Source organism: Canis lupus, chromosome 16, assembly GCF_048164855.1.
Source record: "Canis lupus baileyi chromosome 16, mCanLup2.hap1, whole genome shotgun sequence".
NCBI lineage: Eukaryota > Metazoa > Chordata > Mammalia > Carnivora > Canidae > Canis > Canis lupus.
In genome coordinates, this window is record NC_132853.1 from 43,420,203 (window position 1) to 43,436,065 (window position 15,863).

At 54.8% G+C, this 15,863-nt stretch overlaps 1 protein-coding gene and 1 long non-coding RNA gene across 2 annotated transcripts in view; one reads left to right on the forward strand and one right to left on the reverse strand.

The window, feature by feature from the left end:
* Positions 1-15,863, reverse strand: part of LOC140606902 (uncharacterized) — a 52,086-nt gene that overhangs the window by 17,890 nt on the left and 18,333 nt on the right. The gene's annotated exons all lie outside the window — the stretch shown is intronic.
* LOC140606896 (uncharacterized) lies at positions 9,008-12,150 on the forward strand. The gene is made up of 2 exons (XM_072780985.1): positions 9,008-11,285; positions 11,402-12,150. The coding sequence occupies exon 2, from the start codon at positions 11,438-11,440 to the stop codon at positions 12,128-12,130; it is 693 nt and encodes a 230-aa protein (XP_072637086.1). The 5' UTR covers positions 9,008-11,285; positions 11,402-11,437; the 3' UTR covers positions 12,131-12,150.

Below are 15,863 nucleotides of genomic sequence, written 5' to 3' on the forward strand. Positions count from 1 at the left end.
ACGGTTTCACACTGCTGCGTGGCGACAGCAGCATCTGCCCAATTCCCTCACCTCTCCTCATCCCCAACCCACCCTCACAGACCGGGTGCTGGTTTATCTTCCCCAAAACCCCTTGTCCAAAGCCTTCCCGGTGCCTCCCAATACCAGCATCATCAAGGCAAAACTGTCACTCAGCAAGGAAGCCCCTCCCAATGCTGCCCTCACCGCCCTCCTCCCCGCACTGCCCAGCAGTGTCTAAAGCGTAAAATTCTACATTGTGCACCAATTCTTCTGCCACAACCTACTGTATACAATTGAATAAGTTATAAGTCTACTATATACTCACGGAGCCCACTTAACCATGGAAATCTGACTCTTTTCCTTGGGCTGGCAAGCTCACTCCCACTCCCACTCCCACACTGACCCTCACCTTTCGGTCCATAAAGTTAAGCAGGGCAGCTGCGCCTGACACTCCTCCCAGCTAGTGATCGTCCCTCTGCTCTTTGCAATCTGGCTCCCTTGCTCAGAATGGCCTAAATGAACATATTTTTATGGGCCCCTAGCCAGGACACCCTCTAAACTGCTCTCCACCTCCTCATTTAAGTCTTTCCTGCTGGAAGAACAAATTCCTTGGTGAGGCCTGAGAGGCGACACCACATCACCTTGGTCAGTACTGGCCCTTCCACTGTTAGCCAAACCCTAGCAGGACCTTCCCTTACACTGCTTGCCCTAAACACCTTCCCGATCACCTCAACCCTAGGCCTCCAGTGTCGCCCCTAGATAAGTAGTCTTGGGGGATGCCTAGAGGACCATCCCTAACATCCATGTCCCTAACCCCACTGCACACGCAAAGGTCCCCGTTGAAATACACCAGCAGGCTGTGACTTGATTTCCCCTCCCATCAACCCCATAGAAGCTCCATACCTATTGGCTCCTCCTTCATCTCCCCACTGAGAGAGGTCAGCCCCTTCTCTCCAGCAAATTCCTAGTGCGTTTTACATGACATGTCTGTGACTATGTCGGCTTTAGACCAACCATCCCATAAGCTCCTGGGGAGCTTGGAATCCCTTTCCAACTCCTAAAGCCCCTGCCTCATCCAGTTCTTCCCTCACCCCCTCAGATCCACCTAACAGCATTTCCTCCTTTCACACTCACCTGCACGTGTGGGGGTGCACACGCACACACATGCACACCTATGCACACAGGCCCCACGCTGTCTCTTTCCCACAACTTATGAGCCAATCAAGAAGGACATTAGCATATGCCCATGTGTGTTTAGTAGAAGGGAGATTTTAGCTACAGGAAAATAACAGGGCTCGGGGTGGGGGGAAACACCTCTGTGTAAGTGACCCAAGGGATGGTCACAGGAGGTACCTCCCAAGAACCTTGAAAACAATCAAGAAGAAATGTTTCTGGTGAAGTCAAACTCATTAAATCAGCAGATGAAGAGAAAAGACAGTCCTCTCGATGAGTGGGATTACGACACCTGGGGGGTCACACGGATGCATCTAAAGAAGGCACCACGTGGAAGCGGTGGCCTTCAGACCACAAATCAGACACACGCAATCACACATATATGCACACAGCCCACACATGCACACGTCTACACAGCCGCAAGTATGCACACACATATACCTGCACCCATACAAACTCACACATGCATGCACCCGTCCCCATACTTGTGAACACGCCCCACATGCATGCAGGCTGGCGCACGTGTGCACACCTGCATGCTCAAGCACTCATACTCAAAGCACATGCCTACACATTCGCACATGTGCACGCACACACTCATATACCTGCACTCATGCACATATACTCATGCCACATATACAGGGACACACCCATGTACACACTTCAATGCGTATGCCTGTACATCCCCTGCACACATGCAATCACAAAAACACACCTGTGCACACGTGTACTCGTGCTCTACATACACACACACACACACACACACAGCTGCTCTCTGCACACATCCCCACCCTTACACACACTCACCCCTGGTTCAAAGAGTTGACTGAGGCAGTGCCTGGCCAGCTCCACCCAATAACAATGAGGCGGACTCCTGGACAGAGGGTCAGGGAGAAGGACAAGGGGAAGGGGGAGAGGTGGCCCACACTTATCCGAGGTCAGCAGCCCCCGCAAGTTGCCACTGTGGGTACCATGGAAACTGTTCAGGCTGAAATGTGATAAATGAGTGACGGTCCAGATCCAGTCCTACCGCGGTTCGACTGTGACGGTGCAGGGGCCCCCGAGCAGTCTGACCTATTGGCCCTCTGCCTTTGCGGGTGACAGAGCTGCAGCAGGGCGGTCACCTACCTAGAGGTACACTCGGTCGGAGCAGCACCAGGATTTCTGTGCAGGAGCAGGGCCCATGCCCTGCAGCCTCCCCCAAATGACATGGCCAAAGCCCTCAACCACTGCAGGGGCCCCGCGTCGCCTGCCACCAACAGACCCCCATACAAAACCTATTTCTCATTTTACCAAACAACCCCACAAGTCCAAATCCAGGTGGTAATTATCCATATACATTATCGTGAGTTTTTTAAAAATACGGCACTAAAAGAAATGCTAAAGCGTATTCACCCAAAATCCTAAAACCAGAGCTGGGGTTACTCTCTAAGCTTGGAAAGAGTTAATCCATGATCAAGACAAGGAAAAATGCGTTTCAAGAGGCATTCATGAGCCCATACTGGTCTAAAAATAAACAACCCAACAGATATAATAATGGGAGGGGGAGGACAAAATTCTCTTAGAGAAGATTTCCAAACAATATATGCAGGTACTTCCCCCTCCAGGAAACGAGCTGGCTTCCCCTCCTGCGGAGCGTGGGCTGAACGTGGGGACTCTCCTCTCATGGACAGAGTGTGGGAGGGAAAAAGAGCAAAAGTGCAGTGGAGGCACCTGGCCGAGCCGCCTTATCGAGTGATGAACGTCAGTGTCTCCAGGGAGAAATCACACTGATATCACGTACCCCTGATGGGAGGCAAGGAGAACACTGCACCTCTGTGCTACTCTGCCCCAGACCAGTCTATTGTTAAAAAAAAAAAAAAAAAAAAAAAGAAAAAAAAAACGGTTGAGCCAAAATTGAAGGACATTCTTCAAAACGCATGACCGGCACTGTCCAGAATCGTCAAGGTCATTCGAAACTGCCCAGACCGGAGAAGGCTAAATGCAGTGTGGGATTCCAGACTGGATCCTCCCCCAGAAAAGGGTTATTGGGGCAGCCTGGGTGGCTCAGCGGTTTGGTGTTGCCTGTAGCCCAGGGCCTGATCCTGGAGACCCGGGATCGAGTCCCACGTCGGGCTCCCTGCATGGAGCCTGCTTCTCCCTCTGTCTGTGTCTCTCATGAATAAATAAATAAAATCTTAAAAAAAAAAAAAAAGAAAGAAAGAAAAGAAAAGGATCGGTGAAGAAACGAAGGAAATGCAGATCAAGTCTGTAGTTCAGGTGCTGGCACTGCACGGATGTTAGTCTCTTAGTTTGAGGACTACCCCAGGGTTACGGAAGATGTTACGAGAACTCTCTGTACTAACTTTTCAAATTCCCCGGGAAACCCAGAATCATTACAGGACGATTAAAAAGTTTATTTTAAACACTCTACTTGATCCGACAGGTGGATAACTGGCCCAAACCATTATCCACCCTACTCCCCACCCCAGGAATGATACAGTAGGATGGGGTCAGCAAGCTGTATACGCACAGCTTCACTGGCCCCAGGTCCACGGGCCATCACGAAAGGCAGTTGAACAGCTACTGTGTGCCAGGCAGTTTATTTCCTCTAATTCCCAAACCACGTTGAGCACCAGTTTGCCTATAAATGGGAACCGGGCGGTGGGGGAAAGTTAAGGAACCTGACCTCCAGGTCACAGGGCGCTCAGGGGTGCCTCGGATCCAGGGCTGGCCCTGAAGCACCGGCTGTCTTCCGTGAGCCTCCTGGCCCCTTTCAAGACCGGAACCATAGAAGACCGCCCCCTCGCCCTATCAGAGCCCTTGGGGTCCTCTTGTAAGAGATGAGCCCCCCCCGGAAGGGGTCCCAGTCAGACAAGTTCCTCCCTGTCCCAAACATCCCGGTTATTTCAAGAGCCGATACAGCACAGGACCACTAGGTGGCGACAGACCCCACCCATGTCAAGGAGAGGTGCACAGGTGAGGACAGAGGCCACCCCTAGCTCGGACTCTCTTCTTTGCCTGAGACTTCCCAAGAGCCAAGCTTCTTATAGGCCACTCAGTGCACCCCCCTCACCCCTGAGATGACCTGTAGGCTCACCCTTCAGAGCCAGGGCTAGCAGAGCTCATCTCGACAAGCGTGCTAACCATCCCCACTGTGGGGAGCAGAGCTCCTGGCCCCCATCTTTTAAACCTCAGAGCTCCAAAAGCAAACAAACAAACAAAAAAAAAAACAAAAAACAACCAAACAAAAAAACCTCAGAGCTCCAGACAGACAACCCGACAGCCTGGGCTTGAACCTCAGCTCGGCCACTCCCTATATGCATGACCCCGGGGTCCCTGGCTTAGCAGAGGGCCTGGCCTTCCTCATCCAGCTCCTGGATCTAGTGATGCACAGCAACTATTAAGTAAGTTAACAGGTGTGGGGAGCCTGGGTGGTGCAGTCGGGGAAGCATCTGACTCTTGGCTTCGGCTCAGGTCATGACCTCAGGGTCGTGAGATAGAGCCCCATGTTGGGTTCTGTGCTCAGTGGAGAGTCTGTTTGGAATTTCTCTCCCTCTCACTCTGCCCCTCCTGCTTGTGTGCTGTCTCTCTCTCCCAGATAAATAAATCTTTAAAAAAAAATAAGTTAACAGGTGAAAGTCATTTAAACCAGTGCTTCAGAAATGGTCTGCCAATTTTTGGTGGTGGTTTCTCCCTCTCGACGGGGTATGCCTACCCACCCCCCTGAACCCCCAACCCCTATTCCGTTATATGGAGAGGATATGATCTTACTGTGGTAACCATGGAAGGAGCCCTAATGGACACCTGCCCTGGTGTGTATCCAGTTCCAAGAACTGAGGACTCTGTTTGTGGGAGATTATCTTGACCTCTAACCAGTTTCAAAGAACCCACATGGCGGACCATCCCCTTATGCAGGGAGGTCATTGGGCAGCCTGCATCGTGAGGAAGACACCAGGAGTCTGCATGGCAAACTTGCTTTACTGAGATGTGGGGTTTCATTTCCGTTTCTGAAAAGGTCAAGGTGAATGTTTAGGAACAACAGCTTTAAAGCTTTTTCTAGGCTCTGGGGGCACTGGGGTGGCTCAGTAGGTTGGGCATCCGCCTTCAGCTCGGGTCACGATCCCAGGGCCTGGGATCGAGCCCTGCATCGGGCTCCCTGCTCAGTGGGGAGTCTGCTTCTCCCTCTCCCTCTCCCCCTCCCCTTGCTCTTTCTCAAATAAATAAGGCTTTTTAAAAAATAAATTAATTAAATGAAATAAAATTTTTTTTTCTAGGCTAAAATACGACAGCCTGTAGCCAAACCTTGGCCCTCGAGCTTGTAACTCCTGTTACTCGCGTGTGCAACAGCTTTCTGGTGACCGTCAAGCTGCAGCACAGCAGAGACAAGGCCTCCCATTCTCGTGAGTCCCTCCATCTTCACATGAAGGTGGCAGCCCCATCTCAGCAGGGCCCTCCGCTTTAACACCCGCATGGAAGAGCCACCCTCCTGGGCCTGACAGCGCAGAGCTTTAAAAGCTTGTGCCAGCGAGTAGTCACCAAAAAGCTCTGCTGCCTGCAAGCATTCATGGAAAGATGTGGATTGACCTGTTCCCAGTGGGATCCCTAGACGGGCAGCATGAGCATCGCAGGAGCTTATTAGAAATGCAGATCCCCGGGCCCCACCCAAGAACTACCGCATCAGAAACTCTGGGGGCAGAAGAGGGATCTGTGTTCTAACAGCGCTCACGTGGCCCAGATGCACTTAGGCTGGAGAACCACCACTCTGGATATTCAAGAGCATCCTTGGTTACACCGGGCTGGCCCTGCACCATCCCGCCTTCCTCCGAGTCACAGACCTGCTCTCTGATGCTTACACCTCCGTGGAGAGATGTGACAGGAGATGAACCCAAACGTACCTTGAAGTTCCAAAGTCTCTGTAAGAATATGGTGTTTTGGGGGGTGGGGGGAGCCCAGAGGGCTGGGGCATCTCTACCAAAGCACGTAGACAATGTCATCTACCGAGAATTGACTGATCTGGAAAGCTCTAGACCACCCTAGACCATATCCATGCCACATTTAAGGATTATAGCAGACCGTTTTATCCTAGCTTTGTTCGTGGTTTCATCTTATTTTTTTCTACCTTTATTTGCCTTACTTATAAAAATAAGGTTGCAAGCAAACTGCCTTACGTTCATTTGGCGACAAGGCCAAGCGTACTAAGCCTGTTGAACATTCTGCAAAGACCCACAACGTCTTTAAAGCACCGTCCAAGCCGGGGGAGAAAACGCAGTTTGGATTTTCAGGTCTTCAGCCCCAGCCTCCAGTTGGTACAATGTGGAGAAGCGCCTGCGATACTCTCGATACCCTCGTCTACGCACTAGAGGGCACCCTTGCCCTAGAGTCGGGCTGGCCGTCACCAGGCCCTGGGCAGGCTCCAGGGGCCGAAAAAGCGGTAAGAAAAAGACCCACTCCAGACCCCAGAACCATCTGAGCTGCAAGATGCTGCGAGATGCAGGCCCCTCTCAGCCTGGCTCAGTAAGCAGGGACCTGGGGACACCAGGAGCTGCAAACCCGGGCCACTCGCTCTGCATTTGTAGAGATGCCCACGCTTGCCGAGTGCTATGAGGATAAAAAAAGACGGTACCGCTGAACATCTGAGATCACATCACTTTACAGAACATTCTCCCCCCACACGCAGACATGCACAGGTGCTCACCACCTCGTGACAGCAGCCCCAGCCCCCTGGATGGCTAGTTCCATCACCCCACTTGCAGATGAGGAGTGTAAATCCCCAAAGTGCAAAGTGACTTGCACGACCTGATGTCTGGGCCCATTGCTGGCAGAGCCTGGGGAGGTGTCACCCGGCCAGGGTGGTTTTCATGTTAGCACAGCACCTCCCCAAAGGCAAACATGAGCCTGTTCTCAGGAGCGCCGGCCTCAGTGACTCGGAGCTGGGATAAACCTGGGGTGAGTGTGGCTGACGGAGCCCAGGGCGCGTCCCCAGGAGCCCTGGCCCATTGCACACAGCGGTAGGGGGAGTCACGGCTGGGAGGTCTGCAGCCCCTTTCTCTGCCTTGAGACTTCCCTCCGCTGTTAAGAACCTCATCAGGTTATGCTCCACATTATGTTACAACTGCTGCTGTATCTCACCCTATTACCAAGTGAGGTAGGAATGGGTGTGGGCCTCAGAGCATGTTGCCGGTGGGCCCCGAGGGACCTGCCTGCACCCCCCTCCCATCCCGGCATCACCCAGCAGGGTCCTGCCCCGGAGGAGTTTGGAAAATACAAGAAAGAGACAAGGCACCTGCCCCAAATCCCCAGAGGCCTCCCCGCCCAGAGGACAAGCGACCCCTCCGGGTGGTGTTCCTGCCCCAAGGCCGACGGTAGAGCGTGGCCTCCCTGCCACCCAGCCCGACACCCCCGGCACCCCTGACAGCGGTCCCTCCAGGCCAGAACTGCCCTCACACAAATGGCCCAACAAGGAACAGCCGCCAACTTGCACAGCCACTTCGCATCAGGATCAAAAACATGGGCTAAATACACCAGCCCCAATTTTTCTCTGTACTTACCCCCTTTCTGTCCTGTCCTAATAAATATTTTATGTCAAAAGCAATCCCCAACAGGGTTTCTGGGCAGACAATGACAATGTGAGCCTTTCCTACATCCACAAGAAGGGGGAGTCTGTTGAAACCTATGTACGACCCCAAGGATACGTCCCCCCTTCATCACGAAAGCTGCCTCCGTTCCAGCCCCGGGTGTCTGTGAATTCCTGCCTGGTCCACACGGGCGGCCCGCAGCGCACGCTGCCTTCAGATTCCAGCTCCGTCGGCGAGGACACACCATCGTCCCTGCAAGGCGGCAGCCCTGCCTCTCCCTGTGTCCCCCGTGGTGTGTGAATCCAAATGCTGGGAGAAAGGGATCTGGAAATAAGCTTTGCTTTGCGTACATAACTATATTCTCTGCCCCAGGAGAACATCCACCCAGTGAGTGAGCCATGGCTCAGCAGGGCTCGTGCGTGGAGCCGTATGAGCATCCCTTCCCAGCCACCACCCTCGGTTTTCCCCCCTCGGTTGTCCCTCCCCGAGGACGAGAACTGGAGGGGGGGCAGGCTCCGTGGCTGAGCCCCCGGGGGGAGCTGTAACCACTCCTTGGGGGACCTTCATCTCGGGGCAAGAGGCCTGGTCATGGTAACTGAGGCCGGGGGCACAGAGGCAGGCCCCATGGTATTTTTAAGGGCCATGAAAATGTTTTAATTTATTTTAAAATCAGAAGAGATAAAAAAGAACACGAATTTCTAGGCTGAAGGAAATGTCTTACTATATAATGTCAATGTGGTTGTATGGAAACCAACACAGCTTTTGGTTCTGTTATACAGTTTTTTGTTTGTTTGTTTGTTTGCTTGCTTGCTTGCTTTGTTTTGTTTTTTTTAGGAAGGAAGAGGCCCATGAAGGCCAAAGCACCTCGGACAGTCTGCATGAGGCCGGGAGCAGCCCCGGAGGAAGGGACCTGTGTCCCCAAGCAGGATCCCTTAGGCACCCCTGCAAGTGGGCCCCAGGAAGCCCCCCTCTCCGTGGGAGCCCCTTCTCCGCCCTGAGGGTCGAGCTTCTGCACCCACCACCCCAGGACGTGGGTTCTACATAGCTCACGTAGTTTCCCTTTGCCAAGAGACTCTTGAAAAATTGGGGGAACTTTGCAAAGGGCCTCCTCCTCCAATTCTGGGTCCCAAACGCTTTCCTACGAGGCACAGAGGGCCGGCCAGGTGCAGAAAGCCGGGTAGATGAAACTCTGAGCCTTTCCCTGAAACAAATCCTATGGCCAAGCCCCAGGCGTACCCTCCTTTCCATCTTTCTTATGATAATATTCACCTAACAAAACTCTCTAGGATTCAGCGGCACCGAGCCTGGCCACACTGTGGTGCTGCCCTCCCCACTCTCTGTTCTAGAACATTCTCACCCCACTGAAAGGAAACCCCGCCCCCATGAAGCAGTGGCGCCCTCACCCCCACCCTATTCCAGGCCCTGGCGATCCTTACCCCGTTTCCTGTCCCCTTCATAGCCGCAGAATCATACAATACGTGATCCTTTTGTTTCCAGCTCCTTTCACGGGCATAATGTTTTCAAGACTCAACTACCCTGTAGCATGTCAGGACTTCACTCTTTGTAGGGCTGAGGAACATTCTACTGTTCCCTTCCTTTTATTTTATTTTTTTCCCTCCCCTTTGTAGGCAGGAGAGCACTCAGATGGGAAAGCAAAACCCTCCGTGACGGACACCGTCCAAGCCCACTGGCAAGCCCTCAGCTTGGGACATAGGGACAGGTACACAGGTCCTGTCAGCCCCAGGACGGCGGCATGCACAAAATCAGACGCACGTACATGCACCGCAGGATCCTCCCCTCTGCTCCATTCTCCGGGGCCCAGGAGTCCAGGGCTGATTCAGCACTGACATCAGAGGATTCTAGAAGCAGCATGGCAAGCGGGGTCTCCAGGGTCTTGGCCATCAACCCATCTTACTGACCCTCTGGCAAACGCTGGGGCCTGGGCTTCCTGTTCCCCCTCCTCCATGAGGCCAGGGAGGACCAGCCTTGGGTCCTGGGAGAGGCAGACTCAGGAAGGGGGAGGCAGGAGGGAGCCGAAGGAAGGGGACGGCCTCCCCAGGAGCTGAGGGAGACCAGGGGATGGGCAAGCGGAGGACCCGGCCCTCCTGGGGCTCAGTGTGCAGTGCTGGGGGAGCAAGGGCAGCAACGAGGCTCCACGCTTTGAACACTGCGAGAGCTTTCCCTGCAAGTGAAGGAGGGTGAAGAGAGGGAGAGGGCACGGCCCCGCGACGGACAGCCCCCCAGGCCTCTCCGGCCACCGCGAAGGCCGCTTCCCGTTGACCAGGTCCCACCGCCGCCCCACCTCCCAACGGCGAGGGAGCAGGGGCCACAGCTCTGCTCCTCTTCCCAAACTCACCACAGTTTCAAAGCAACGGGGACAAGGGATCTCGAATTGTCAAGTCAGGAGACTCAAGTCACTGCAGATGCTCGTTATTTAAAAAAAAAAAAAATGCACAAAAGTACAAAGATGTTCATGACAGCCTTGGGGTGAGAAATGGAAACCCAAAGACCCAGCACTGGGGACATGCTGAGGCAACAATGGTCCACTGAGTCAGTGGTCCTCGTGCCACGAAGGATCGTGAACAAGGTACACTGTGACGTGGGTACGTCTCCTGTCGTGTAAAAGTGACGGAAGAATGGAAGGGACCCGCTACTGTGGCTCTGTCACATTGCTGTGATACGGATATCCGGTCGAGCGCGGCAAGGGGACCTCAGACATATTTCATCCCCAGGCCACTGCCAAGGGCTCGAATTTTCTGACACCGTTTCAACGTGTCCCTTGCGTGAAAATGAACAGTAACAGCCTCCGTGCTCCTCGCTGTCACGTTTACCTCCGTGACGTTTCCCATCACCTCCCCTCCTTTCGGGACAGGATTTGGAAGAGCTTTCCTGGAAGAGAAGCTCGGCCACCCCTACCACAAACGTGTTCGTGTGTATCCACGTGCACATACACACACACACGCACATGCACACACGTGCGCACACGCACTTGCATCCTGCAGGGCCACTTAGCAACTCTCAAGTCAGGGCAGTTGGTGGCACTTGGGGCCAGGCCATCAGTGCTGGGAGCACACAGCAGCTCTCCCCTTTCAAGGGCTGTTTGCTCAAGGCTCAGAGCTGCAGGGCAGAGCTACAAACAGAGGAAGACTCTTCGATGCCCAGAAGGAATCCCTGTTTTCCATCCCCTCACACACGTGCCCAGTGGTCCTTGGAGGATGGGAAGGCAGGAGGAGAGGGGGAGAGAGGGGTGCAGCCAACATGGGAACATGGACAGAGGGATCCCCCCGGCGACGCGGAGCAAGGCTGAGACTCCAGTTTCTCCTCCAACTGTGAAGATTTCCACACCCCACCTTGAACCTGGAAATCCACTTATGGGGACCAACGGTCCTTCGGTGGCAGCTGGGTGCCAGGCAGGCCCAAGAACATAACTGAAGAGTCTCCAGGTATCTCCAGGATGTGCAGCTCGAGAGGAGAAAAAAAAAAAGTGGAAAGCGGAGGCCAGGAATGCACCTGCACTTTGCATCTTACGACTGAAATGCCCAGTCTGACCGAAAGGTAAAATGGAGAAAAGGCGGTTTACAGGCCTCGTCTATATGAGACGAAGCCAAAGCCGGTGGTCGTCTGCTGGGTACTGCCATTCAGCAAACCGTGATCCTGGGGTTTTTTTGCAGGTATTATTCGGGCGAGGAAACAGAACAAGACGAGAGATGTCGGAACAGGAGAGAGAAAAGGAACACGAGAGGCTACGCTGGAAGGAGGATCAAACCACCTGCTGTGAGATCCGGACTCTCCAGGATGTAACGTGGGCCTGGAACAGGGGCCGGAAAGTACAAGCTGATGGCAAGGAGGCAGGATGCTGCAGAGAGGGCTGCCAAGTGCCAGGGGGTTCGGAGCAGCGAGTGCTTGGATCGGTGCTGGAGAACAGAAGGAAACCCACCGGAGCACCCCCGAGGGATGGCAGCTGGGAAAAGCATGGACTGTGTGGCCAGGGGTGCTTGAGGTGGGGGTGGGGGGCTTCCCCAACAGCCCACACCCACCTCGAGGTTGCCACCAGGCATCTACCCCCCTGCCTTCTCCCCCCGATGGCAGCAGCCACAGCCCTGCGGCCTCCCTGTGGCACATCTGTGGGCCACCGGCCTCGGAGCAAGGGCTTGGTCACCTGCTCTGGCCACACTGTGGCTTTGCCCCCTCTCCCCCTCCGGCCAGCCCGCACCCCCATGCCCTGGCTTCTGCATCCACTTCCTCCTGGCCGTTCCGAGCAGCAGCACCCCGGTTGCTCCCCTATCTGGAGCGGGTGCTACCGTCCACCCAGCCTCAAGCTGTCCACCTTGTATATTCCCTTCCCTGCCCCTTGGGGAGCCTCCGAGAACCAGACACCCCAGAATGTGCTGGCTGAATGAATAAATGGCTCCTCTCTGTCTCCCTGCCTCCTTGGATTGGGGCTGGGGAGGGAGGAAGGGAGGGAAAACCCTGAAAATACATCTAAATGGGAAATTTAGAAAATACATCTAAAATAAAAAAAATTTATTTTATTATTTTATTTTATTTATTTTATTTTATTATTTTATTTTATTATTTTATTATTTTATTTTATTTTATTATTATTTCTTTATTTTATTTTATTTTATTTTTATTTTTTATTTTTTATTTTTTATTTTTTATTTTTTTACCTTTGCATAGAACAGCCCTGAGAATCAGCCAGGGAAGAGAAAAATCAGCTGCAGCCATGGGGAGCGTCGGAGAGAGGAGGGAATTTGCCAACATCCTCCCAGATGCTCTCTGGGGAGCAGGAGCGAGGCCATGGGAGGGTCAAGTCCTTCCTGGCTGGGAGGAGGGTTGGCACAAGTTCCAATCTTCCACTTGCTTTAATTGCCAGGAAACAGAGCTTCTCCGTCTGTCATTATGACTTAATTAAGCCGAAACCGCCCGGAAGGAGGAAGCCAGGTCCATTAAAGCTGGCTGGCAAGGTGGGGTGTACAGCTTGGGAGCCCCCGGCGGGAGGCACAGAAGACAGGGCTCAGACCCCCAGGTGGGGCCCCCGTCCCTCCCAGCACACCCCCCAACCAGGTGCATGCTTCTGATCAACCCGTATTGGGGCCCGCAGTTAAGTCTGGGGACACACACACACACACACACACACACACACGACTCAACGAAAAGTCAGTGGTGGCCCCTTGGCCACTTCTCAGAACCCCCGAGTGAAGGAAGCCAGATGTCCTATGACTGCGTGGACACAAGATGCCCCCATAGGGCAAATTTGCAGAGCAGATGACCCAGGGCTGGCCAGGCAGCAGGAAATCTGGGCCCGTGTGAGGAGGGAGACAGAAATGTCTCGAAACTGCACTGTGGTGATGGTCACACGACTCTACCTATCGACTGAAGTTCACGGAGTCAGACCTTTACAGAGGATGAATTTTACTGGATTTAAGTTATTTCTCAATAAAGCTGTTCTTTTGTTTAAAGGTTGGTGTCCACGTAGGCGGCTCATAGGAAAGAATGAAGCTTCATGTTCGGAGCCACCACCTGCCCCCCAGGTGCCCAAGTCCCCCGCTGACGGTCGTGGGCTGCACAGACCGCAGGCTCCCAGGTCAGCTGTCTGACCTTGGGTGCGCTTCTGGGTTTTCTCAGCTGTAAAGTGAGGCTAATAATAGTCACCTGCAGGTGTAATGTCACCAGAAGGTGGCATGTCATACACACGCAAGTGCCACTTCAGTGCTTTTCCTTCCAAGTTAGCAGGTACTTAAAGAGATCTCTGCGGTGTGCCTGGCCCTGTGTCTGATGCTCCGGGCGACAGTCCTGTTAGAGAACGTGCTCTGGATTTTCAAGTTTGCCGCCTTGTAGATGCACTCAAAAGGCAACTCAAGGTAGCTGAGAATAAAACCTCGTAACCAAGGTCTAAGGAGTCAGGGCTGAAAAATCCAAAGGTCGAGCCACGGCCTGGAGGAGACGGGTCCCCAGGAGAGGCTCTCAGGGGAGCTGGGGGCCGAGCCGGCTCTGAACAGAGGCCGGAGCCTCAGGGAAGCACACGGCCTTCCAGTCCTGGTTTAAAATCCCCGCTCTGCCCCTCACCAGCCGTGACGGTGGGCAGGACAACACTGAACATCTCAAGCCACATCAGTAAAACCAGCTGCAGAGTGGAATCCCTCCCAACGTGGATGTCAGGAGCAGTGACGCTGCACGGGCAGAGCCCGACACGCAGTAGGTGCGCAGTTACCATCTGGCATCTGTGCCTTTAAGGAGAGGCAGCATGCGAGGGTCAAGGAGGCAGGGGGGAGGAGGAGGGAGGAGGGAGAGGGAGGACAAGAAAGGGGAGGGAGAAGAAGGAGGGAGGATGAGGGGGAGGAGGGAGGGAGGAGAAGGGAAGGGGAGGAGGGAAGGGGAGGAGGGAGAGGGAGGAGTTGGAGGGAGAGGAGGGAGAGGAAGAGGAGGGAGGATAAGGGGGGAGGGAGGAAGAGGGAGGAGGAAGAAGGAGGACCCCTTAAAACAGTGAAGGAGGCCCCCCCTAAGTGGGGCAGACTCCAAAAGATAGGGAAGACAAGACAATTTCCTTCAAGGCACAACGGGTCCCCCTCGGCACCGTCTCAGCCGCTTCATGAGGCGGATGCGTCGTCAGCAATGATGAAAACTGAGGGCGGCCCCCCAGGGTGGGGGCAGCGTGCCAGGCCCAGGGCTTGGGGCCTGCGGGGCCCGTGGGGGCTGGGCCGGGAGAAGAGCAGGGGAGAGCCCCCCCGAGCGAACCCCGTCCTCCTCGCACCACGCCGGCCTCTCGGTGACACGGGCAGGGACACGCTGGCTTCTCCAGGCCCTCTGTCAAACACAAAACATACTGATTTACTGATGCAAACTCTCCCGCAAGGTGATCTGCTGACAGGTGGCGGGAACTACACCGAGTGTCTGCGAGGGAGCACCCGCCTGTAGGGTCAACGGGGCCCCACGGGCCACCGGGTGACCCTGAGCAAGTCACTAGACCTTGCTGAGCCTTGGGCTCTGCTGCTGCAAACTGAGGACAAACAAAGCCCTTGCAAGGCTACGCAGCCTGGTGCTTGGAGCACGACGGCTGAGCCCAAGAGCTCGTCTGGGGCCCCTCTCTGCATCTGACCTTGCTCCTTGGTAAAACCCAGATGATGGCTATGCCTTCCCAAGGGCCACCGTGAGGACCGTGAGCGTGCATGTCTGTGCAGCCACGTGTCTGAGCAAGCTTCCACGGGGGCCGATCTGGGCATGGGTGCCCGCGCACCTCACCGCGAGAGGCGCCTGAACACGGAACGAGCTAGTGTGTTAGCAAGTGCCCCGACCACCCAAGAGTGTCAGCACAGAGAACCGACGGCGCAGAAACTCCTCTCTCAGAACGGGGTGAACGGGCCCTGGTGCGATGCTGACCCCCTGCCTGCCCCCCGACGTGCCCCCTGCGAGGAGTGGCTCAGAGCCGAGTGTCCACACCTGCCACCAGGATTCTCCATCACGGCTCCCGCGGGCAGGTGGCTGGCAGTCCAGGTGACCCAGCTCCGGGCTCCTGGGGGGCCGTGAGGGCTGCCGTCCTGGGAACAAGACCCCTCAGCAGAGAAGGGGCTGTGCCACTCTCCCTCTCCCCGGGACTGCTGCACCTGTGGGCCCCACGAGCTGAGGTCTACAACCAGTTGGGGGTCTACAAGCCCCTGTGGCTAAAAACCAAGAGGTCGGGGTGCCTGGGTGGCTCAGTGCTTGAGCATCTGCCTTTGGCTCAGGGCGTGATCCTGGGGTCTAGGGATCGAGTCCCACATCAGGCTCCCTGCATGGAGCCTGCTTCTCCCTCTGCCCATGTCTCTGCCTCTCTCTGTGTGTCTCTGTGTCTCTCATGAATAAATAAATCAAAAAGAAAAAAAAACAACCCCCAAAAGCAAGAAGGCATTAGTTAGAAACCAAAGTGAGTCACTGGGTTTGGGAAGACCCGTCCACAGAGGACAGCAGGGCGTCTGCAGAAAAGACGCAGCTGGGCAAGTGCACAGGGCTGGCCGTGGATGGTCCGAGGCGGAAAGCACTGGAGCAGGAAGGTCTCTGCACGGCCCCCTGCCGCCCCCAGACACCCGAGGTCTCCGGCACTATAGTGAGGACAGGTGAAGGGCGCCCCACCTCTTGTCCCCACGTCCCCCAGGG